The following is a 25,143-nucleotide window of genomic DNA, read 5'->3' on the forward strand; positions in this document are numbered from 1 at the left end:
CGCTGGTAATTGGTGAGCTTGTGTCAAGTACTGTTGGACATTTGTTCACAAGAGGCTATACATTTTCTGTAGTCTGCTGCATATTTTTTGCAATGTAACCTGCATAGGATTATCCCCAGATAAATATTGCTTTACCCGTTGCAAAAGGACCAGCAGGCTTATGTTGATCTCCATGGGGTTACCCACTGTTCTGCCCCTAAGGGCAAAGTGTTGGAGCTCCTGGATGTGTCTGTCTGTATATGGATGTTCCCCCCCACTGACATTGCAAGGGAATAGCTTGGAGGCACAGGGCAAAGGAACACTAATGACTCTTTTTGGTGTGTTGGGCTGTGCGTTTGTTTGGATACATCTTTGAATATGTTTGTGAATGTATTGCTTTACCTTTATGAAGTCTCTGGACTCGAGGGAAGAACTCTGAACTGTAACTGGCTTATTGGACCCAAATTGTGGACCTTAAGAACTGTGATTAAATGATTGATCCCTGAAGGTTGGCAGAACTTTTTTGCCTTGTATGTTGAAATTTCATTCCTCTCATTTTCAACAGCTCATTTTTTTTTTTATTTAGCTGCAAAGAGAACTGGACCAGCTAGTAGTGTATCTGCACCCATGTGCAAATGTTTGAACTCCAAAGCTTGGTGTTAGTTGAGACATTGAGTGGCCTCTGTGTGCGTTTGTCATTCATACATACATACATACATTTTGTGTGTGTGTGTATTTATATATACATATATATGTGTGTATATATATATATGTATATATATATATGTAAAACTCTTTGGCTCTGCATGCCAAATGTACAGTTTTTTCTTTCCCCCGTTCCTTGGACTGTGCCTGTGGCCTAGCTGCAGCTAAACTAGCCATGCTGTGGCATGCAGGACATTTAAACAAAAAAAAAAAAAAAAAAACAAAAAAAAAAAAAGGAAGAGAGCAGCAACTTGGACATCTCTCAAGAGTCAGACATCGACTTTCCCGAATATTGGCCATGCAGGACAAAATAAATGACTACTTACACTCTTGGATGACCCACAGAGACTATTATGCAGCGAAAACATCTGTACCTATCTCAACATCATTCTGGACATAACACTGCTAAGAGCAATTATATTGATGATGTTGGTCATTTAAAGTATTTCTTTTTTATGAAGTGATTTGTTTTTATTCCCATATTTGTATAGTGTTTCTTTTTTGTGCTGTAGATTGGTTTTTCATTTGTCTTCCCCTTTTCCCCGTTATGCCTTCCACTAGAAGGCGGTAGTTCTATTCCAATAAATGAATACATGATGAATGGATTCTGTGCAAAAACCAGCGGGAATAATGTGGAAGAATGAATCCTGATGAAGTGATCTATTGTCATCTCCTTTAACCGGCTTTTTGAGTCAGGACTTCTGTTGTAAATAAATATGACTCTAACTAATCCTTGGTCTCACCGATTTTCCTGTCTTTTGTTTTGTCTTAAATTAAGTTACACTAATTTGTGTACAGTATTCCGACGCTTTTCACAGAGGTACCTCTCAGGACTATACCAGCTTTCCTGGAATACAACACTAAAAAACCGTGACAGACAATAATAATTAACCAAACCAGTGGAACTACTATATAATGCGACGACTGCCAACTTTCAACTTTGAAAATTGTATAATTAAAACGTAATTAAGTTCTAATCATGTAATCAAAGTTCTGCAGTAAATGCAAATGTGCAAGTTTTTAAAATTTCCGGACTGGGTAACAATTTTATTTTACACAAAGCCTGACATCTTTAACTTGAAAGTCGCTCAAAAAACGAAGTAGGTGCAACAAGTTCAGTAAAACAGTGAGTGAAATACGTATTTAAGTGGGGTTTAAACTAAAGTAAGACTTCCCTGGTTCTCTTGCTGCATCTTTATACAGTTGTCGTAATGCGATGAAATGTTAAGCTTGAAATAAGTGACACTGTTTAATGCAACAAAGCCGAGAAACATGCCCTTCCCTTGAAAAAAATACGACGTGACGTAAATATCTTTGTTTTGAGGTTTTTATCGCTCAGGCAAACAGCCCCCCCCGCACACCACACTAGGCCACGCCCACCAGCCTGTGACGTCATTAAGTTGCGTCCCTCTACGTTCATTGCACTCGGCGGTGACTCCGTATCTATGGTAGCTGTAGGCCCCGCCCCTTCCAACGCTCCGGCACCAAACGCGCGGCGCGGGGCTCGTCAACATGGCGGCTTCTGTGTCACCGCTCTGCTCTTCCTTCCGACTGTCCAGCGGTGTCCTGCGGCCATGCTGCACCGCCACGTTCCGCATTCACAGAAAGTCAGGAGGCGAGCGGAGGTTCTTCCACCGGTCCGCGACTAGGTGAGCGGTTAGCGGAGGCGCGTTCGTCGGTTCGTGGCGAGGAGAGACGCAGCAGCAGGTTTTCCACTGCACTGGGACGTGCCGGGCTCGCGCTGGCCACGCGCGCCTGTCAGAGGAAGATAAACAAGTTACGTTGCGGTGTGGGAAGCAGCGCTGACAGCTGCGATCCTCTGTTTTGCCGCGAAATCTATACATGATGGATAGATAAAGTGTTTTTGTCCGCTCCAAGGACATGATGATGATGTTTGTGCGCCTCAAACGGTACCAGCAGCTGCAATGAATGATGAGCGCGGGGGGGGGGGCGGTGTTTTTAGAACGACTTGGAAATAAACGCAGTGTGTCTTTTATTCATCTTTTATATCTGCACTACTTGCAAGTTTTGTAGCTGGGGCATTTTCCCCGGAGCAGATCAGAGGATGTCTTTGTGAAGGATCCGCGCTGGGATCATTTGAACTCATGTCATGCGGCAGCTGTTACTGCAGCGCTACCGGTACTTCGTGCGGAACCGTTTTCCCACTGATCATATTGAAAAGGAATACTGAGCTGAGGAGACAACTCCTATTTGGAATGAATTTCATTGATCAGTAAGTCCGGAGGGCGCGGTGGCGCAGTGGGTCTGAGTTTCGAGTCCCGCTTGGGGTGCCTTGCGATGGACTGGCGTCCCGTCCTGGGTGTGTCCCCTCTCCCTCCGGCCTTACGCTCTGTGTTGCCGGGTTAGGCTCCGGTTCCCCTGCGACCCCGTATGGGACAGGCGGTTTCAGATGGTGTGAGTGTGTGAGATCAGTCAGTCTTTCACCACAACTGTTCCCTTTTGACCCCCGCAGACAGGATGCCATAGTGATCTCAGGGACAGCAATGGCCAGACAGATACACAAGGAGATCCAGCGCGACGTGGAGGACTGGGTATCCAGGGGCAACCCTCGGCCGCACCTCAGCGTCATCCTGGTGGGCGATGACCCCGCCAGTCGCACCTACGTCAGGAACAAGACTAAGGTCGCCGCGGCCCTTGGTGAGTCCGGGTCTGCTCTAGTAACCCCTCTCTTCGTTAGTGGCCCTAAAACTTCCGCGCAAAACCAGCACATACAGATTACTCCATTCGCGTTATTCTGAATCACTTTGTAAGAATATTCATGTCATTGTGCTTTTTTTTTTTTTTCCTAATGTTGTTTGCACTTATTCTGCTGCTCAGCTGATTCTTTAATCCAAAACAACTTACAATTTTGCCCATTTATACAGCTGGATATTTTACTGGAGCAATTCATGTTAAGTACCTTGTTCAAGGGTACAACAGCAGGACCTCTCCTGGGACTTGACACAGCAATCTTCAGGTGACAAGTCCGAGTCCTTGAGCACTACGCGAACTTCTGCCTTTTATAGTGCAGTGACATACACAGTCAACAGTATGCTCACGCTATCACTCTACAACATGGGTTTGACACTCTGGTCCTCGAGGGCTGCACGGTATGTTACGACAAGCGCCCGATACGTACCCTGGGTGGAGTTTCTTATCGTGCAATTAATGCGGCAGTAAGAGTTAAGAAGGGCCGAGTGGAAACGGCACACACGCTGCCTGCGAGGGATGGCTTGTGACACCCCTGCTGTACAGTACATGCTCCTGCAGAACAGTTCCACTTATAATAAATGTCACATGTTGGGGCTGCGGGGTCCCATCAGCTGTGAGCGTGTGGCTGCCTGTGTTCTGACTGCACGTCTCCCCAGGTATCTCCAGCGAGACGCTTGTGAGACCCAGCTCCGTGTCGCAGGACGAGCTCCTCGAGATGATCTACACGCTGAACCGAGACTGGAGGGTCAGTGGCCTGCTGGTTCAGCTTCCTCTTCCTGGTAACTATAAGGCCATGAACACAAATGCATAAAGGAACATATGACCTCGTCTGTGTTTTAAATGCTGGCTGTCATCTGATTTGCATTAGTGCTCATAACAGTTTTCATCATTCCGCACGTTCTGAGCCCTGGGGGTGTTTCTCAGAGGTGACGCACAGCCTCGCCTTGTCTCCATCTGGCTGTCCTGTCCACCCAGCGCACTCTTGGACCCCCAAAGAGCTGCCCCCTCAGCTTCTGTCCTCCCACACAGAGCACATAAATGAGCGAGCGGTGTGCAATGCCATTGCGCCCGAGAAGGACGTGGATGGCTTTCACATTGTCAACATCGGGAAGCTATGCCTTGACCAGAAGTCTATGGTGCCAGCGACGCCTGCAGCAGTGTGGGAGATCTTAAAGAGGGCAGGTGAGGAGTTACTCATTACCGCGTGTCAGCCGGTGGTAAACGGGTCTACTGGTGAACTCTGCTCTCCAGTGTTGCTGTGGTTCTGCTGGGTGTTCCCAGTCACAGAGTGTTGTGGTTATTTTGAATTACCAGACATCAGTCTGTCACTTCTGTAGAAGCTCCTTGCAAAGAATCATGAGGACTCGCTGTCAATTGTCCGAAGTTCATTAGATGTGCTTGACAGCCAGTGAATAATTCTTAGCTGCAATTCGTCCTCGTCACCAGCAGGGGGCACTAATGGACAAAATGAACTTTCTGACCGAAGCCACATTTTAATGTTTTTGTTACTGAATACCCTGATTTGAGAATTTTTTTTTTTTACACACGCAACGTCTACAACTGCTTGTCCCAAGCGGGGTCGCGGCAAACCGGAGCCTAACCTGGCAACACAGGGCGTAAGGCTGGAGGAGGAGGGGACGCGCCCAGGACGGGATGCCAGTCCGTCGCAAGGCACCCCAAGCGGGACTCGAAACCCAGACCTGCCAGAGGGCAGGCACTGGCCAAACCTGCTGTGCCGCCCCCCCCCCCCCCCCCCCCAAGAATTATTTATTTTGTTTTAATTATATACAGTATGTTATTGGAATTTTCGTAATAATATGCAGTACTCAAGAACCAATAAAATCCAGCAGCTCTTCCTACTTTATAAATGGTAAGAATTATAAGGCTGCCTGTCACTGGAATTCTGCATTGAAGGAGCATTACAGGCATCAGACGTACCTTGAGAAAACACGAGTCAAAAGTAAAGGACACACAGCTCATCTAAAACAACGGGATGACTTTGCTTGCTGCTAACGGAGAATGTACTTCTGTTGCAGTAGATGAAGTCCATGGACAAGTGTCTCCCTGACACGTGCGTTTATACAGCACCAACAGACATGTGTCCAGAGGAACTTTGTTGTTCTCAGACACCTCTGCCTGTCTGTAGTAGACATGCTGTATGTATGTATAGTGAAATGCCCTGATTGTTCAGGACAGTAATCTATAGCATTTCATTAACTGTGCTTTCCTATGTACTGGGTGGATCTAGGCCACACCAGGAGAATGAGTCATTTTGTTGCTGCTGGAAGCAGGTACTTGTAGCTGGTGTGTGTGTGGAGTGCACGTGAACAATAGTTGACCTTTGAGAACGTGAAGGAGGGTATTATGGGAGATGATATCAAAGTTCTCCGCCCCTCAAAAGCATGTTGCGTAGATACCACTACGCCTCAAAATCGCATATCATGAGCGGTTCTTGTCAAAGTAGAGTCTTTGAAAACCCATTGGTTGAGCTCTGTATGGAGGTTGCTCTTAGCTGCCTGTTTGGCCAAGCGATGTGTCCCTGCTTCACAGGCCCACGAGATATTTACCAACAGTTTGACCCAGTTAAGGCTGACATTTGGAAATGGGCAATCTCGGTGCGTTACAGTAGATACGGGACATATAGGAGTGTGCCCTGTATCGGCAGTAGGTACGGGGGGCAGAGGAACGTTCGTCGTTATGTACGGATACAGAGCAGCATGAGCTTGTAATCTCGCTGATCGTGAGAGACGTCCTCTTGTAAGGGAATGACACCGGCTTCCTTTTCAGAGATTCAAACAGCTGGGAGGACCGTACTGGTGGCCGGGCGATCAAAGAACGTCGGGATGCCCATTGCGATGCTGCTGCACACAGATGGACGGCACGAGCGCCCGGGGGGTAAGAATGGGCTGCTTACCGTCTCAAATGTGAGGCTTGTTGTTATAGTCATTTTGGACTTGCATGCTTGCTGTTAGTATTCTTTCACCTCTTTACAAATACTATAGATGTTTTTAAAATGTGAGATTACAAAAATGGCACATCAGGGCATACAGTATGAACATGGCATACAAGTTCATGAAGAGTCACATTAGACCGTCTCTCTATGTTTTGTGTCCTTAAATGACGGTCTGAGTTTCCCCTTGGGGGACAAATGAAGTGGAGCTGTGGGTTCATGTTCCCCCTGTGATTAGGCAGGTTTGCTCCAGGTGCCCTGGTTTCCTCCCACAGTCCAAAGACACGTGTTTCAGGTGAACTGGTGACTTCAAAATGGCTTGTAGTGAGTGAGTGACTGCCTTGTGGTGGACTAGTGTACCATCTTGGGTATACCCTACTTCACGCCCTATAATTCCGTATAGGCTCTGGACCACTGCAGCCCTGCATTAATTACTGATGATGGATGGATAGATGGATGGAGGAGTAAGATCAGTGAAGTATCAGTCAGTCGGTTTCATCTTTTTAGTTTGTCTTTGGTGGTGGTTTACTGGCAAGACAGGAGAACAAACATGAGTGCGTAAAGTGTTAAAACACAGCTTTGGTTTTAGCGTCGTCATTGCGCAGAAAGAACATGTTCTGCAGGATTAAACAGGCATGAAAACCATATCAAGATTTCTTTTAGTTTTACAAATATGTCTATCGTAAATGCAAATTAAAGCCGTAGTACGTGACCATACGTGTTGTAAAGGATCTAGGGCTGAAGGATGTCTGTCTATATATGGGTTTCGGAAGCAGTGGCTCCAACCCGTCACGTGTTTCCTTGACAAAGTGTGCGTTCATTCAAGCGAGGGGCGGGAGATTTGCCGGAACTTCGTCTATGGCAGGCTGGACGTGGGTAGTCTTTTCCCCCATTAGGAAACATCTTGATGCTGGCAGCACCAGATCACATTGCATTCCTGCCTGTGGTTAGTTGGACATTAAAGAACCAGAAGTAACAACATGTAAAAGGCCAAAGAATTAAGTGAATTTGTGTCATCTGCCTCAACACGCTCGGACGTCATCGGCGTGGGATGTTGAAATAACACTACCGAAGGGTGCAGTTCATAGAGCAGCTGAAGGGGCTTAACAGAAACTTCCCTTTTACACTTCAGATCTTGTTTTTTGCTTGCTCAACATTTTTGTGAACATCTGCCAATTGTGGTAAAGGTCCAGTTCAGAAGATGTGAGACGGCATTCGCTCACCGTACGCACAGTTGTTTGACTGACGCTTTTGTCCAAAGCAGCTTACAATACTCGGTATGTGACTGATGTACTTAGTTGTTTACTTATTTGTATTACAGAGGTACTACACTGGTGTCAGGGATTTGAACCCATTTCCTTTGCCTGCAAGGCAATGACTGACCACAGTGCTACCTGTTGCCCCTGCTTCCATGACTGTTACTCCAAAGCAGTAAATGAGTCAATGAGTACCAGTACTGGTGTTACTGATTGTATGTATTTAAATTGTAAATGTGTCAGTCTCAGCATGATGTTTCTGGAGACAAATTAGCCAAAACATGGGTGACAGCTGATTATTTTACTTAATGATAAGTCAGTACATACTCTAGATGCAGGGCATTGTGGTAACGCAGCAGGTAACCATACAAAAGTGCACTACACCAACAGATTTAGCAATCTAGATACAGACTTGTGATTCCTGAGTACAGTCAATGTCACATACCACCATATAAACCAATGCACATTAAATGAGTAGCAGCATATAGGCTTTTTATTTTAAATTATTAAATGGGTAACATAATACACGTTTCAGCAAATATGAATATCGCGATGTGTTTTGAGATCTTTCTTGAAAGCAGAGAGGGATTCAGCAGTTCTGAGTGAAAGGGGGTGGTCATTCTACCATAAGGGAGGCAGAGCTGAAAACTTTAATGCTTTTGATTTTAGGTCTCTTGTTTGTGGGACCACCAAGCAGGCTGAGGTGGGAAAGTGTAGCAGTCTGTTTGGAGCACAGGGAGTTATCGGGTCTTATAGATATCGAGGAGCAGATCCGTTGATGGTTTCTTAGGCTGTAACCTCCTGAATTTATTGTGCTCCGTAATTTTCTTAAATGTTCCCAGGAGTGGTATTGAACCACAGCCAGCTGCATAATTAAATGGCGCAAAAATTGATAAAATGGTATTTATACTCAAAAGCTGTTGTAGTGATTTTCCATCGTACAAGACCCTCTCAGATGAGGGATGGGTGTACAGTTTTCATTTGCTTCGATATGCTCAAACATGTTTATGTAAGAAATGTTAACTATGTTTATTGCATGAACTGGTCACCAATCAGAATTGAACAGGAGTTTGTGGAGACAAAGTGTTTTTATTTCATGTCATTTTAAAATTAGTTTCAATTCAAATTTAGTTTAAAGTCAACTTAACTTTGTAATTTTTTTTTTTTTTCCCCCCTTCTTCTCTCCGCTATTAGCTCGAGGTGGCACAACAGGTAGCACTGCTACCTCACGGCACCTGGGTTGGTTGGGCACGGGTTCGAACGTGGCTGTCCGTGTGGAGCCTGCGCGTTTTCCCATTAATCTTATTGTATTATTTTCAAGTTTCAACATTTGTTTGTAACGTCTGACGGCGACTGCTCCACGATAACATCGGCTTGCCGCGCTGCCACACGGCTGCATATTTGCTGTTGATTGTGTCTCTTAGGTTTTGGGCGTCTAACGGTGATTGTTTTGTTTACAAAAGCATTTTTGTGGTGCTAAAAAAGTGGAAAATGATCGGGAAATGAGTGCAAAAACAGTATTTCAGCGTGAAAATGTAGCACTGCGCTGCATTTGTTATTATGCTATGTTTGCGTTGATGGGAAATTAGTGGAAAGTTATGTTAAAGCCCTATTATATGGTCAAGGATTCATGCTTGTTAATTGTTTACTTTCCTTATGGTTCATGTCACATAAGGGGATTTGTGATGGGGTTCCTCTTCCGAAGGCCTTGTCACAAGTGGAGAAACACCTGTACGCGGAGGTGTTGTCTGAATATGCGAACCCTGAGGTTGCAGCACGCGACGCTTCTAGTTGTGTCAAGTGCTTTCGTGTTATACGTACATGTGGAGCAATGCGGTGGTGGAAATGAACCCGAGGAGATTATTGCCCGTACCGTTACAGATTAAACAAGACGGCGAGCTACTTGCAAGCAAAAACTAGTCCAGCTAGAGAAAAAGAGGGTACACAGACCATAATACTTCTTTCAGCCTTCAGGGTTTATGCATTTTTGGTATTTTTCTGAACGACGACAAGTTTTTTTTTTTTTTTTTTTTTTACACAAATAAGTAGTTTATTACACAACCCTAAAAGTCCCTCTAGAGGAAGTGTCACCTGAATACAGGTTAATCATAAAGTTTATGGCTTCTACCAGTTATCCTGCCACATGTCCTTCTATTTGCTGCTGTTCTCACTTTTCGGAGTGTGTTCTCGTGATTTTTTTACTGTTGCTCTTGACACGTTATGCAGTTTTCAGTTTTTATTTTCACTGTGTTGGTCAAAAATGTGGAAAACACCTAGGGGGTTAGGGTTTTCCCTGGTTAAGGTGACGAGGAGCATGAGCTCATGTTGCGACTGGCCCAGGAAACGAACAGAACAGAACAGCATCCTGGGATACGTCACTTCTCACACAGCTCCTTCGAAAAGTGTGAAACCACACTCTGGGGTTTGTTTGCATGGTCCTATTTATTTGGTTAGCTTGACTTTTTTTCTTCTTTTTTCTTTTCCCCCTTTTTTTGTGAGGTAAACTTGTACTGTGTTTTAACGCTGCACCCGTGGAGAGAACTTTGCTGCCTTGGTCCTGGCGCTCAGGCTGCCGGCTTTGGGCCCGTTGGTAGTATGAGTTATCGTGTCTTCGCTGTTGAGCTGAAATGTAGGTGGAAAAAAGAAAGAAACTAACCCATGAAAAGCACAAAATCATAAAACTGAATTACTTCTCATGCCTGATCTATTTTGGAGCGTATCAACTTCATGTGCTTGCTGAGTCAGAATTTCCAGAACATTTTAAATTCTAAGAGTGAAAATATTAAACTGTATTAACTTTCTTACATCTATGTTGCTGACTCTTTAAGTGCTTGTCCTAAACAGGGTAGTAGTGGTTCAGAGCCCATCCCAGAAGTATAGGGTGCTAGGATACACAGGGTAGATCCCAGGCAGGACACCAGTCCATTGCAGGGCGGCCATACACTCAGGATCACACACACAGGGCAGTTTAGTGTCACCAGCCCACCTGAAATACATGTCTTTGGACTCTGGGAAGAAGCACAGGGAGAACATGCAATTGCCACGAAGACCGAAGAGGGCTCGAGCACCGTTCTTGCCGAAGGAGGCTCTGTCCCGTGGAATCTCATTCGCTCACTTTGTGTAGATGATGCATGCCGGTTGCGACTCCACCTGTCGGTTCACGTTGCGTGACAGCGGCTCCAGGGAAGGTGTGTGTTCGTGTCCGCTAGGTTCTTGTCCACCGGCAAAGATATTGCAGGAATGCGATAAACATCACGGTGCCACTATTGACAGTGATAGGTGCCAACGCCAAGCGGACCCTTTTATTGGTCATTTTCTAAGATACCGACACTTTGTAAAGGGAAGAGGAAGGTGTGGGTGAAGAAACTACCACACTAGACAAAGTGTGGCTGGAAACCCTCTTTCAGATGGAAATTGTTTGAGGAATTACAAATATTCACCCATTTTGATTCTGCACAGTTTTTTTTTTTAACCAGTGTAAACTATTGTTTTTGTCATGTTCAGCGTGCTGCAGTATGATTTTCCCATCCTTGTTACTATAAATACGGTTTTTGACAAGTCCCATCACTCAGTCCTAATGAACATGTGATTCCAGGAATGTAGAGTGCTGCATCTGTGCTGGGGCCTCACTTAAAGCTGGCGTGGGTCGAAGGGTTGTGCGTTTGAGCCCCAGCCTGATTCAGCTCTCTCGGGAACGGGAACAGGCGTGACGTGAGCTTTCCCCCAGGTGATGCCACTGTGACGATCGCTCATAGGTGCACCCCTAGGGAGCAACTGAAGGAACTTGCCAGCCTTGCTGATATTATAGTTGCTGCTGCAGGTAAGTTGATTTCACTTACATTTACCTTTTGAGGAATTTTTTTTTTTTTTTTTTTTTTTTGTATTACCTTCGTCTCAGCCCTAGGAGACTTTCAGCTCGTGTATAAGGCTGCCCTATGATGTTTCCTTCATGGGATTCATGTACAACAGTAAAGTGTGAGTGGCTGCAGTGATGGTGATGAGGCAGCAGTTGTTCAGCAAGAGGAATCCCTGTGTTTCTGCAGAATTCCTTTACAGCCTGGGTGTATCTATACACCACTAAGTGAATTCAAGGTGACACGGAGCACATACAGGGACATGAGTGATAAAGCAAAGAGATGGTAAACAAAGGAGGCAGTCTGTCAGCCCAGCAAAGGTCAATTTTAAAAGGCTGAGGAAGTTTAGGGTCTTAAAACAAGTCGCTGCCCACCTCTCCTGCGCCGTCCAGTTCAACGCGGTGGTCCTGTGTCGGGTGTCCCATGTTCGCCAATGCAGAAACGGCACAGACCAAATCCATAATCCAGTAGTCTGTCACCCCAGGCCAGTCGGCCTCAGTGTAGTAAGTGTAACCCTCGATGACCCATCCTGGTACCACTGCCCCCCCTCCCCCCAAAAAAAAAAATGAAGCACAGAAGACAGGTGAGTATAAAAATTATACATGTTGATTGTGACTGTACTGCGCAGTTCACTGACTAGTGTGGCGATTTTGCTCCCATGCTGACCGAGAGGTTGGCCAGCCTCCATATTTTAGCAGTACCTGTCACCACAGCTTTGCTGGCACATCACCTGTTTTGAGTCATTTACATCAACAAGACTAAAAGTGTTTAAAAAAAAAAAAAAAAAAAAAAAGCTGTCTGACACTGAGCTGAATTTTCACATTGTTGCTGCTTACACACTAGTATTAAGGCTGGCAGCAGGTGATCCATTGGCATTTCTTTTCCTTTTAAAGTAAACTGGTGCAGAGACAAACTTTGGGCTTATCACTTAATGTGTTCCCCTATATACAAAGGTATGCTTAACAAGTCTATGCTTTTAAGAACAGCAGTAATTTATACATCAAGTTCCTTTTTTTTTTTTTTAATAAATCTGTCCATTTTCAGTACTGCAGTGGTCCAGAGCCTACTGCAGAATCACTGAGCCCAAGGCCAAGCGGGGATATACTCTGGAGGGGAAGCCAGTCCATTGCAGTCACATTTGACCACATTTACACACTAGGGACAATGACAATTTTGAAGCCAGCCAACCTGAAATGTATATCTTTGGACTGTGGGAGGAAATGAGAGCACCTGCTGGAGAACCACGCAGACGGAGTGAACATGCAAACTCCCCACAGAATGAGCCAGATTTAAACGTACACTGGAACGGCCCAGGTACTGCGAGGTGGCAGCGACACTTGCTACACTACGGTGCTGCCTAGTTCCACTTTAATGATGTTAGTAATAAAATGTTTTACTCCATCAGTCAACAGTTGACTTTAAATAGGATGTGGAAACAAGGTATCGTTTTAATTTTAATGTGGCTCAAAGTCAATAATGTTATGTCTTAAGATTTTTCCAGACCCTAACCAGCAAATAAATGAAGGTACATTTCTATTAAGCTTTTACTGATTGTGTACATAAAGCTGAATGTATCCAGTAGCAGACAAACACTGGACATATTTATGTCATGAGTCAGTCAGCACTAGGGAAGGAACAGGGGCTTTTGGAGGAGGCACTTCATTTTTGTTTCCAGTTAATGAAAATGATAAAAAAGTGTAACCCTGTGATGGACTGGTATCCCGTTCTGGGTGTACCTTGCCTCACCTTCTCTGTTTCCAGGATAGGCTCTGGACCACTGTGACCCAGAATTGGACAAGCAGTTATTGATAACGGATGGGTGAATATTTAATTTATTATAGCTCTGTGTGAGGTTTAGCTAAACCTAACCACTAAATAAATTGAGGGCCATCAGTTATATGGCTTTGATTGACTTACTATCTTTAAATATTAGTCCAAGTAAGGGTTGCGGCAGTCTGGAGCCTATCCTGCAAATCCAGCGTGCAAGGCTAAGCAGCATACACCCTGGACAGGACACCCGTACATCACAGGGTAGATGCACACGACAGGCAATACAGAGTCACCAGCTCAGATGAAATATGGACCGTGGAAGAAAACCCACACAGACACAGGGAAAACATACAAACTACACACAGAGCGAACTAGAACCTACACCCATGTAGCCCAGGCACTGTGGCAGCAGGCTTACATGCTGTGCCACTATGCTGCCCATCTACAGATACCTTAATACAATTGAAATATGAAATTTATGGTACTGAAAATGCAGCGATTATGTGAAGCAGTTGTAGTTCTGTACGACTCGAGGGTCTGAAGCGTGATAGTGCTGGATCCTATTGGACCGGAATGAGGATACAGCTCATTCTCATTCTTTCAAGAGAAGCTTGATCGAGTGTGTGAAGTTTAAGGTACAATTCCTTATGAAATTAAAGCTGAAGCGGCTCTTTAACACTCCTATTTTTTACCATACCAGAGAGACTGGAATGAGGCTGTGGAGCTGCTGGTGCTGGTGCTTTGTCTGCCAAGAGATGAGAGATTGTCCTCTTGTGTACCTTTTCAGGAATTCCTCATCTGATAACAGCAGACATGGTAAAAGAAGGAGCTGCAGTCATAGATGTCGGCATAAATCGCATTGAGGATCCCAACACTGGAAAAATCAGACTAATCGGAGATGTTGACTTTGAGGGTAAAGTTCTGTTTTTCACATTTTGCCCAACACATTTAGATGGCCAAATGAAAATACAGTATAGTTTACTTGGCCAAAATCAAAAGTGTAGCGATATTGTAATGTTATACGATACAGTAAAAGCCACTTTAGATCCCAGTGAATGCCAGCGCTGTGCGATTTGCACAACAGTTCTGAGCAACTGATCAGCGATAATAGACCTCTGTTATATGCTGAGCATTTTTGCAGTCATTCTCATATATTAAACGATTACACATTTACCATCTCTGTACTTGGACTTCCTGGTAATTAAGCGAGGAAACAAGGTAAATGTGGACGCGCACATCACTGTGTGTTAAACTGAGGAGCTTGCTTTGAATGTTAGAGCCAGAAACACCCAGGAGCTGTTCAGAGAAATGCTCTTATCGACACACTGGCCAATCTCTCCTTGCTGGCTGTGTTCCCACAGAGGTGCGAAAGAAGGCGGGGTTCATCACTCCAGTGCCCGGAGGAGTTGGCCCCATGACTGTCGCCATGTTAATGAAGAACACAGTGACCGCAGCAAGAAACGCACTCATGCACTGAAATGCACACACGCACACACCTCACACACATTCTACTCTGGCGAGCATGTGAAAATGATGCCACTATTTAATCCAAAGAAATTTCTAGTGAATTTGCTGTAGCCCTACAGATGAAAACTGTATCCATTTTAAAGGATTGCCACTAGTGTATTTACATGGTCCAGTCAGTAAGTTCTAAGACCAGCCATCGTGTGGCACTGTTTTGGTTGCAAATATCAGTTCAGGTGGAACAGTGGCATCACGTAGCAGCCAGTCTTGGAACTTATTTATTGCACTATGTATATATGAACACTGACATTTGGTGGACCTGAAAACAAAGCATTTAAATGTTCTCATTTGAAAAAAATGCTGTTACCTTACATTGCTGTTACTCATTGTTGCAAAACTTGATTAGTTACAACAGACATGTCATAAAGGTAATGTGGCAGAACAGAATATATAATTTTATGGAATGTTTAGCAAGCTTTAGGGTTGGTACGTGACATAAGGATTATAAACCTGAACATATCGACACTGAAGAAGCACTGAAGAGCTGCCTGCTCACCTTTCCAAACAGCAGCTATTTTATTTAATTTATAAATTTGTATTTTTTGTACTGCAGTTATTTATATTGGTTTATGTAGCAACATTCCACAGTGACTACTTTGTTACTAAAAAGGTCTGAGGTGTGGCTAGTTTACTTGTTCAATTTTGGCAAAGACAAAATAAACAATGACTTTTTCAGCCTCTTTGTTTCATCCAAGTATGTGACCTTCTACAGAAATTAAATGTTCAAACTGTAACCTCTGGAAACAGGCACCCAAATTTGTTGTCTATAAAGCATCAGTCACATGTTCACACCTATAGGATAACTCCATGCCTCACATGGCCATCCAGCACAGTAATCGAATCTTCACACACCACCCTGCCTTTACACATCCACATCTGAACTCTCCAACCCCAAAATAGTATTCACCAGTACACATTCCTACATCTAACAATGTCAGTCAAACAAACTGTCATTGCTGCACTGACGTTAATTTCCATGTCATTTGTTTTGGAAACTGTTACCTAGTTTACAACATAAGTGCATGTTTACACATATATACTTTTACATATTGTAGAACCAGTAGCCAGAAAAGTATACTTATACTTGTATATGTAGTTAATTTCTGTAAATAATCTATATAAAGGCATATAGAACAGAAGGGTCTCAAAAATAGGTATATGGATGAGATGCTCATTTGCAGAACCTTGTGCTAAAAAAAAAAAAAAAAAAAACAGTTCAAGTTTTAATGTCTTGGCTGCAAATTTAGGCAAAATGTATTAGCACCAACTAATGAAACACATTTAAGGATATTGTATACACATATAATGGAATTGTATATTAGGCCAATCCTTCCATTTTTCTTTATCGGCCTTCTGTCAACATTACTTTCAAAGGAGGCTTGATGAATAGAAACTCTTCATCTCATTATTAGCATATACACGGACTAATCTGCTCATTATCTGTGTTGCATTACAGCTCCATGACATGCTGTGTGCTACCCAGTACCAAATTATTACATAATAGAAAAAAATACAATATCAAAAAAGGTTTATTTTCAACATTATCATTCACTTTTGTTAACTGCTTGTCCTTGTCAGGGTCACAGCGGTGTGGAGCCTATCCTGGGATCATAAGGAGTACAACTAGATGGGGTGCCAATCCATCACAGCCCATTTCATTTATGTTACTAGTAATTAGCAATGCGATAGAGTGGCATCCCATCCAGAGTATACCCCCTTCAGCCTTGCACCCAACACCCCAGTTCATTGTGACGTTGTTCAGGGCAAGCAGTTATTAAAATTGGATGGATAATTATCAGTGCTATAACTTCTAAGGTATGAAGGTGAAATGTTTCATTGAAAAGAAAGGAAAAAAAAAGTTGTGGTGGGGTATTTTAGACACCTTTACGTGATCACCAAGGCTCCAGAATGATCTGGAAAAATTTTGTTTCACAGGGCTCCATAGATATGAATTATTACTGCCTCAAGCCCAATACCTGATCAAACCACATCAGTCTACAAGTTGTCTGTGCATGTAGAGAGAATCTCAGAGTGAGGAAGTGATGCAACACTGGCAAACAGTGCCTCTAAGGAAATAAGGAGGGATCTAGATGATAAAGAAAAGAAAACAAGTTTCAGTTTGGCAAATTCCCGTACAAAACTGGCTAGAATACTTTTCCCATTGGCTGCCGGGCGAATTTGACACCTTCGACGATTGGCTGGTTTTACCATGATTCGTGACAGCCATGCCTTTGAAAAGTATAAAACCCGGCAGCAGCTCACAAACAGCTCAGAGAGGAATCCTCCAGGGCAACAGCAGAGGAACGCAGCGTTGTGAACCGACCCCACACAGGTCACCAACCATGTCACAGATGACCAACGGGAAGGCCAGTTGGATGCACACAGGTGAGTATGACTCTCCTTCCCAAATCGTAACAATGAGACCACAAAGGAGCACTACTGTCATACAACTTTGTGGCTTCAGAATATATCATTTTAGGGAGCCAAGGGCTTACGTTACTGAGCTCCTGTGAGTGCACTGTGGTTTTTTTTTTTTTCCCCCCCCTTCTTCTCCTTAATGGTTCATGGGTTACATTTACATTTATTCATTTAGCAGACGGTTTTCTCCAAAGCAACATACATCCCGGAGAAAATACTATTTGTGCATTACATTAGGAGAAAGAGACATAGCTGCAGATGTGTGATAGATGTCTCTCGTCAGCTATGTTCAGTCTTCTTGTGTACAGTATACTTGCAACATGTACAAAATCTTGTCTTGGTGTCTTAGTGACAAGCGACAGGGAGATGAGGTGGGGACGGTTAAAATTTATTTTTCATTAGCACATTATTTCAGGTAAAAGCCAGAAAGGAACTATGTATGTACGCACCTCTAGGAATGAAATGTTTTAACAAAATAGCAAAATGACAAAAGTTATTCTAAGAAAGTGCCCTGAGATTCCAGTCTAGTCTCTGAACTTGGTGTCAGTCCTGAACCCAACTGTCAAAGACTGAAAACAATTCTTCAGCATTACTGAAATATTGCCATAACAAGTATAAACCACGTATTAGAAGCTCTTCCACTAGACACAGGTTAATTTGAGTTGTTGATTCATGGCTGGCCAAAGGAGAAATATTAATAGATCTGAGGTTGCTGGAAGTTAACTCATCGTATACAAAAGATGGAATTCATTTTTATAGCGTCACTGTTTGCACACAGCCAAAACTCCAGTCAAGAGTTTACATTTTTTGTATTGTATTACTCAACAAGCAAAGAGAGAGATCAAGTACAATGGTTCAACAATCTTTTTCTTAATCTTTTTCAGTACACCAAGGGCATTGTAACCTCCTGCTGTAGAATTTATCCTATAAAGTCAATACAGGCCAAAAAAACAAGGCAAAAGTACAATACATACCATTTTTTTCCAAGAGCGAGCATCATAGACATTACATTTTTAATGTACATTCCACACAAACATTATGAATGAACACTTGTCTATTGAAACAAGCACCGAAAGCAATGGAGGTGTTTAACTGAGGCACACCTTGGCCTTGAGGCATTCTCACTGTGCCCAAGATCATGGGAGAGAGTTTAGACATTCTAATTATTGCTAAGTGTTGCTATTACCGGCTTGCATTGTGTCCATGGCATCCTATTGACGAGGTCCACTGTACTCTGTGAGCTGGAAGTATAGTTCATAAAGAGCGCAACCGCAGAGAATGTCTTACTCTTATTGGTGCCTTCCTTAAAGTGCACATAGCAAGATCCTATGTCCAAAGTGGTACTGAGTGCTGATTTATTATTATAAATCACTCAGATGACTCATCCAGAATCTGAGTTTATGAATGTGAATCCCCCCCCCCCACACAGCAATCTCCACGTTGCTCTTGGTGGCCATCTCCTCTGCGGGAGCACAGGACGAACCCAGAGGAACACTGACACCGATCACACAGCCAAGAGAAACGACGCTCCCCAACACAGCAGGTTGGTTTCATGAACTTCTGTATTTGGGTGGCGGCATATAAGTAATGTTTACGGATGCCAGAGTCAGGCCAGCTTAAGTGAAAAGTGGCCATAAAGAAGTCATTTATAAAACAGGGCTCTATGAAAAGAGCTTGACCAGCATGCCTAGCAAAAGGACTAATACAGTACTGCATCCTGACTCTAACTTCAGTTCCACGGTGATGTAAGATTCACTTTGCTCCATCACTGTAAATAGTGCTGCTATCCTCCTATCGAAGCAAAGACCGAAAGCAACATGCTTTTTTGTGGTCGCCATGCAACACCACAGGGTTACACCACAGCAGACAGACAAAGAAAGGGCTAGCAGGATCTAGCGCATCCGCAAACATCCCACACCCAGCTGGGGGGGTGACATCACAACTGGAAGCAGGAAACAAGTTACTGTGCTCAGTCGCCTCCTTGATGTCTTGCAGTTGGGGGAAACCCCTGAGATTAGATCCAAGGTACTTACATGTACCCTGTGGTTATGAAACCATGTACTTGCAAAGCTTAAGTTACGCTCTCACTGATGAGCAGTTCTCATCATGTTAGCTCACGTGTGATACCGTTAGCTCTGCGGATCGTCTTTAGCCTGGAAACGCACAGAAGCCGGCAGCTTTTACAACTGCTGAATACTGTCACTTATTTACTCTGCATTCACCCCAAAAAATATTGCAGTGTATTATATGAAAGCAGGATCTATTTATGTTTCTTGCAAAATGTGTTGCTAACTTGGTCCTACAGCTGGTATTAAACCACTTGTTCTTGGATTATGTGGACCTCAGGATATCTTGCTCACTTGCATACACCCTTAGCCCTCAGATAATAGGGGTTCCATAGGATGACAAACTGCCCTGATATTAGCAGGCTGACAGTTTCAGTTTTGCCATTTTGTCAGAGCAACATAATACATTTAAAATATTTACAGAATTCTTTTCTAACAACAGAAGCAGCAGCTAACATTTTAGTTAGGGGAATTATAACCTGAAAACAGTCAGTCCAGTTCAACTATAGAGAGGTGTATGATGGGAATTGGCCCAGTAAAACACTTAGCTGTACTTAAAAAGTCATAAGTTGCTTTGAATTTAAAGCGTTAATCTGGCAGCAAAATACTAGTAAAGAAATTTGGATTCAGAACCATTTTGACAGGAATCGTTTTGAGTTACGATCCTTTTGGATACATTTTCCATGTCGTAATCATCACACTACCTCTTCTCTCTAGAGAAGCAGTGTAATAACATCGATGTGCTAGGGAACCTTACTGACACCAAAAATATGCTGTATTACTACTGATTATGCTGAAAGGCTGTTAATTGTGGTGTTCCATGGCCATTTGTATAGGGAACCCAGCAAACCCTCATGCCCTGATGTTGGGCAGCCCATGCACTGGGGAGATTGAGAACTTCTGCATGAACGGTGTCTGCAGTTACAACCTTGAGCTTAACACACCCAGCTGCAGGTAAGACTTTCTGCCTTTTTGCCCTCCTCTTGACAAACAGTCTTTGACAGTCACTAAACCAAGATACCAGTGTCACTCTCCTGCCCATCAAGTAACTCAAACATAGCCACTGATACGAGCAACATAACTCCTTCCGCAATACATTTGAGCAAAGCAATGCCGACTAACAAACCGTAACGTTCCTGCTCAAACCAGCCAACTGCAGTGAGCCCCACCAGTCACCACAATACCTTCCACACTAAACCTTAATACATCAACCAACTCCACCCCATCCATTCAACAACATAACAAAGCCAATTTACTTACTCAGCTAATAGCTCAACCTTCAGCACACCTGCTTCAACTTTTGGTCATGTTCTCAGCAACTGATTCATAGGTAATTCACCATGATACTATTCTGGGCTACATAGTTCATGCACTGCATCCAGAATCTATGGCTGGTGTCCCTCCATTACAGGAAAAACAGATACCGAAAATGACTCAGCACTGTAGTGTTCTGGAAGTTTAACAAAAAAAATATGTAATGTGTGTGCAATGGGGAGTGACAACAACACCTCGGCCATGCCTTCCAGATGTCTGCCGAACTTCACAGGAGAGCGATGCCAGCACATCCTGTTGGACTCGCACAGCAAGGAGAGCCCAGAGAAACTCATTGCCATTGGAGTGGGGGTGGCCTTACTGCTCATCTGCCTTGCTGGTGTCCTCATCTGCTGTGCAAAGAAAAGGTACAGCAAAAGCATATTTGCGCCTGTTGCATTGCAAGGCATTTGCGGGCTTTGGCTGAGTTAAAAAATTGGTTAACAGGCCAGTGACAGCATGTCCATTGCTTCTTGCACATCGTGTCATGGTGAACAGTCGAGTACAGTTCACAAATATTTTAATTCCTTGAGGTATGTACTTGTGCAATATGTATGTACCCAGCAATATGAACTGATAAAACTGGAAATCACTTTGGAAAAAATGGCAGCTGAGCAGTGAAACATTAATAAGGATGAGAATAATAGTAATAGAAACATGCAAGAAATCTCTGCCTAGCTTTTCTCAGAGGAAGCACTGTCTAACAACCATGAGACACTTTCAGGTGCAAGGACAAGCAAACATAGCAAATCTGGGTACTGCCAGCCTTTCTCAAATACACAGGATATTTTAACAATGTTTTGTCATGCTTTATTTCTAGGTGCAACAACAAGAAACAGCCATACCATATTTGTCACTCGGAACTTGCTGCGTGAATTCCACACCCAAGAAGAACAGAGCTTTGTTACAGAGGAAGCCACGTCTCAGTATGAATTCCTCTCAATCACAATTGTCACAAAACACAAGCAACTTTAACAACGATTGCTTTGGTCACCCACCGATCCACTACCCTGAATTTGTATCCACATAATTATTCTTCATCGCAGATTTCAATTATTTGTTCTATAACCATACACTGAGATGTGTGATATCTAGGTTGACTGATCTGAAGAGGCTAGATTATGTTTAAAAAATATGGTAACATTTATTTTTCAAATTACAGAACGTGCTTTATTTCTTATATACTTTGTAAGAAGGTGAAGCTTATTTTCCCCACATTTGGACTCTTCAGCAGGAGAAAGCAAAGGCAGAGAGGGCTTGCATGGACCCTGTAGAAGAAGCATTCTCTGTGACTTCACCAACAGCAAAGCTAACAAGAAGAAATTTTTGAAAATAATGAGCAATTTACCTGCAATTATTTCACTTATTGAAATGATTTATGACAAATTTGTTAAGTACAGTCTGTTTATAAGATTTAATGAGAATGGGGTTTCTGTAAGGTGTGCTTCTAGTTAGTCTTTATAGGTCTTTCAGCACAAGCTACAGCTATAAAAACAGTCTGAGGTGTTAAGTCATACCAAGGTGTCATAAACAGCCCAGATGTGAGGAAAAGAATAAACTGCCCTTTAATGTTCAAAATGCCAAACTTGATTAGGTTTCACTGTTTAAGCATGAATCGGCAACTCTTAACAGGACAGAACAAAGTCCCTGCCTTGGTTAACTGCAGATGCAGCTGAATTGCAGGAGTGCAGAATGTTTCTCATGAACACCGTCATTCTCCCATCAGCACGTCAGCCTGTCACCCTCCTTTTCTACTACTATTCCTCGTAGTACAGATTCCTCTTTTTTCCCTTGTTCTCCATTCGAACAAAAGTACATCCCTTGTAAATGAGAGCAACCACAATGTGAGGGTATTTATTTGTAAGAAAGTAATTTATTAATGTATATGTAGTATGAATTTGATTTTCTAATAAACACTCCCATATTAAAAAAAAAACTCATCGTCTTTCCTACAGTGCAGACATCAGTAAAGGTGACATACAGGTTGAATGGTACTGAAAGATGCTAAATTGTCACAATGAGCTCAGTAATGTGAGCATAAATCATCAGCATTTACCGGAGCAGGGCGGCACGGTACTGCAGCAACTCGCACTGCCACCTCACACTGTCCGAACTGTTTGGATGTAGGTTTGAGTCCAGCTCAGAAGCATGGAGTTTGCATGTTCTCCCTGTGTTTGTGTGGCCCCCCCAACAGTCCAAACATGTGTTTCAGATTAACTGGTAAATTTAACTTTTGGTGGCACGGTGGCACAGCGAGTAGCGCTGCTGTCTCACAGTGCCTGGGTGGTGTGAGAGAATGTGGGTTCGATCCCTGCTCAGTCTGTGTGGAGTTTGCATGTTCTCCCCATGTCTGCATGCGTTTCCTCCCACAGTCCAAAGACATGTGTTTCAGGTTCCCCCATAGTGTGTGAGTGACAGAGTTTCACTGATGTATGGATGAGTGACCCATTGTAAGTAGTCTATCTAGCAGTGTAAGTCACCTTGGTGAATAAGGTGTGCGGGATAATAACACTACATAGAGTCCATTGGAAGTTGCTTTAGAGAAAAGCATCTGCTAAGTGAATAAATGTAAATTACTCATAGTATGTGAAGGTGTGCATGTGAGGCTACCCTATGAAGGACCCATGCAACATGTTTCCTACTTAGCCCTGTGCTTCAGGGTTAGGCTCTAGACCTCTGCAATGCTGACGTGGAAAAGCAGTTAAGGAAAATGAGTGAGAGTGTCAGAGGACTGTACGAAAGAGACCTAAAGTCTTGGCAGTGTAGGTATGACATCCATACAGATAGAATAATAAAACTCTGTATATGTAATTACTAAAATATGTCATACTTCTGCACATCCATGCACTCATGCAAAACTCCAAAACTATGGTAGTGTTATAACTAAGTTCACTGACTTTCTACTAAATTATCCTGTGATGAGAAACTGACCTAGTTTGTTTCCACCATATGAACCAGTGTACTTCACAGGAGTAGCTGCATAAAACTTTCAGAATATCCATGATTCCTAGTAATAATTTAAAAATATATATATAAAAAATATTTACATTAAATTACAGGAGTAGCTGTGTAAAGGTTTATCAGACATGATCTCAAAGTTATAGTGCACGAATACTGCATACATTAGTATATAACTGAGACATTGTATTTTCTATGAGATGTGCATTGCTTTGGAGAAAAGCATCTGCTAAATGAATAAATGTAAATGTAGATGAACATTTATACATTACATGAACTTAAGAGATCATGGACAAAGTGAGTCTGGAAGAGGTGAGTTTTAAGACCCTTTTTAAATGTGGACAGAGATCCAGCAGTTCTGAGCAAAAGGGGAAGCTTGTTCTACCACAACGGAGCCAGAACCGAAAACCTTCAGGCCTTACCTTTCATGCATGGGACCACCAAGAGGGAAAACGAGGAAGAGCATAGCAGTCTCGGTGGGGTGTAGCGGATGATTTATGCTAGATGATCCTCAGTTGATTGTGACATTGGGGTTTAGTTACCTCAGTAAAATTCACAGAGTATCAATATTATTAAAGCTATGAATATGATTGTGGTGCGAGTGTGTGGCTGTCTGCAGGTGGGTGCAGCGGCGTGGAGCCAGGAGGGAGGCTCAGCCCCTCACTGTTACCCTACAGCAATCCCACAGAGTACATTTCTGTGTAAATACCATGAATAAGAGCACAAGTCTGCCACGCACCTGAGTCTGTCCTCAGCCCTGCTCTGTGGAAGTAACCAGTGGCTTGTACTGAATTTAATGACCAAGTTAAGAGTTACATGTCTGAGTTATTTTTACAAAGACTCGCGAGACTCTGGTCCGCATTCTGCTGCAGTACTCTTGCAGTAGGTAACATCCCAGAATTACCCTTCTTAAAAAACTGCCCAGCTGTATAATTGGCCAAATCATAGTAAATTGCTGAACACTACAGTATAGACTGCTTTGGAGAAATGTCACATAAATAAATAAATAATAGTACATTTACTTATTTAGCAGACACTTTTCTCTAAAAGAACTTCCAATGAACTCTATGTAGTGTTACTAGCCCGCACACCTCATTTACCAAGGTGACTTACACTTACAGTGCTAGATACACCACTTACAATGGGTCACTCATCCATACATCAGTGTAACACTCTCTCTCTGTCACTCACACACTATGTAATACCGTAACGACCCGCGTTACCGCGAGTTTGGGCGGGAAAACGAGTATTGTAAACAGGTGAATTCTGGGTAAGACGTAAATAAAGTGTTCATCCACTAGAGCGGCTATCGTTATACGCGAGCGATGTCGCCCTAGAGGTTTCCCTCACCTCGGCCTACGTAGCGCGGCGGTTCGCTGCCTCCTTCCGTCGCTTGTACCCTGGATGCCCTGGAAACCCCACTCGACCAGCGCGGCCCTCTCCAGCGGAACCTCGAAGCTCTTGTCCGCCATCTTTGCCATAGCGTGCACTTCTTCGGGGTCCACCTGAACACTCATGCTCCGCAACACCTCGGCGGCTTCTTTTCTCGCGTTGCTTTCCCTTTCCTCGTCTTTGATCTACCGCAGCTACCGAAACTAGTCCCTCTTCACGCTGTCCTGTTCCCTTCCTAACACTAATGT

At 43.4% G+C, this 25,143-nt stretch overlaps 2 protein-coding genes and 1 long non-coding RNA gene across 8 annotated transcripts; 2 read left to right on the forward strand and 1 right to left on the reverse strand.

The window, feature by feature from the left end:
* The first annotated feature begins 2,176 nt into the window (after positions 1-2,176).
* On the forward strand, positions 2,177-15,425 carry LOC108938600 (probable bifunctional methylenetetrahydrofolate dehydrogenase/cyclohydrolase 2). Of its 5 annotated transcripts, none has more exons than XR_001966442.1 (8): positions 2,177-2,333; positions 3,158-3,342; positions 4,053-4,175; positions 4,372-4,578; positions 6,184-6,291; positions 11,330-11,422; positions 12,501-12,770; positions 14,014-14,089. XR_001966442.1 is itself a non-coding variant. In XM_018759305.1 (8 exons), the coding sequence occupies exons 1-8, from the start codon at positions 2,197-2,199 to the stop codon at positions 14,701-14,703; spliced, it is 1,095 nt and encodes a 364-aa protein (XP_018614821.1). In that variant the 5' UTR covers positions 2,177-2,196; the 3' UTR covers positions 14,704-15,425. The 5 variants fall into 5 exon arrangements, 4 of the variants coding, with proteins under 4 accessions (XP_018614821.1, XP_018614822.1, XP_018614823.1 ...); XM_018759305.1 differs by lacking the exon at positions 12,501-12,770 and adding an exon at positions 14,588-15,425 and having other exon boundaries at positions 14,014-14,139; XM_018759306.1 differs by lacking the exon at positions 12,501-12,770 and adding an exon at positions 14,588-15,425 and having other exon boundaries at positions 4,426-4,578; positions 14,014-14,139.
* LOC114912468 (uncharacterized) lies at positions 8,775-25,017 on the reverse strand. Its single transcript, XR_003798288.1, has 2 exons — positions 24,854-25,017; positions 8,775-10,224 (listed from the first exon to the last, which is right to left on the reverse strand). It is a non-coding gene; the product is annotated as an uncharacterized LOC114912468 (long non-coding RNA).
* On the forward strand, positions 17,031-22,481 carry LOC108938601 (epigen-like). Of its 2 annotated transcripts, XR_001966443.2 has the most exons (6): positions 17,031-17,135; positions 18,598-18,711; positions 20,071-20,188; positions 20,761-20,913; positions 21,366-21,471; positions 21,777-22,481. XR_001966443.2 is itself a non-coding variant. In XM_018759309.2 (5 exons), exons 1-5 carry the CDS (start codon positions 17,093-17,095, stop codon positions 21,418-21,420), a joined length of 483 nt encoding a protein of 160 aa, XP_018614825.1. In that variant the 5' UTR covers positions 17,031-17,092; the 3' UTR covers positions 21,421-22,481. The 2 variants fall into 2 exon arrangements, 1 of the variants encoding a protein (XP_018614825.1); XM_018759309.2 differs by having other exon boundaries at positions 21,366-22,481.
* Positions 25,018-25,143: the final 126 nt, after the last annotated feature.

The sequence above is a fragment of the Scleropages formosus genome, chromosome 17 (assembly GCF_900964775.1).
Source record: "Scleropages formosus chromosome 17, fSclFor1.1, whole genome shotgun sequence".
NCBI classification, from domain to species: domain Eukaryota; kingdom Metazoa; phylum Chordata; class Actinopteri; order Osteoglossiformes; family Osteoglossidae; genus Scleropages; species Scleropages formosus.

Coding starts and splice junctions, on each gene's coding strand:
- LOC108938600 (XM_018759305.1), top strand. CDS start 2,197: ATGGCGGCTTCTGTGTCACCGCTCTGCTCTTCCTTCCGACTGTCCAGC. Junction 2,334..3,157: donor TTCCACCGGTCCGCGACTAG/GTGAGCGGTTAG, acceptor TGACCCCCGCAG/ACAGGATGCCATAGTGATCT. Junction 14,140..14,587: donor CGGAGATGTTGACTTTGAGG/GTAAAGTTCTGT, acceptor GTGTTCCCACAG/AGGTGCGAAAGAAGGCGGGG.
- LOC108938601 (XM_018759309.2), top strand. CDS start 17,093: ATGTCACAGATGACCAACGGGAAGGCCAGTTGGATGCACACAG. Junction 17,136..18,597: donor GGCCAGTTGGATGCACACAG/GTGAGTATGACT, acceptor CCCCCCACACAG/CAATCTCCACGTTGCTCTTG. Junction 20,914..21,365: donor ATCTGCTGTGCAAAGAAAAG/GTACAGCAAAAG, acceptor CTTTATTTCTAG/GTGCAACAACAAGAAACAGC.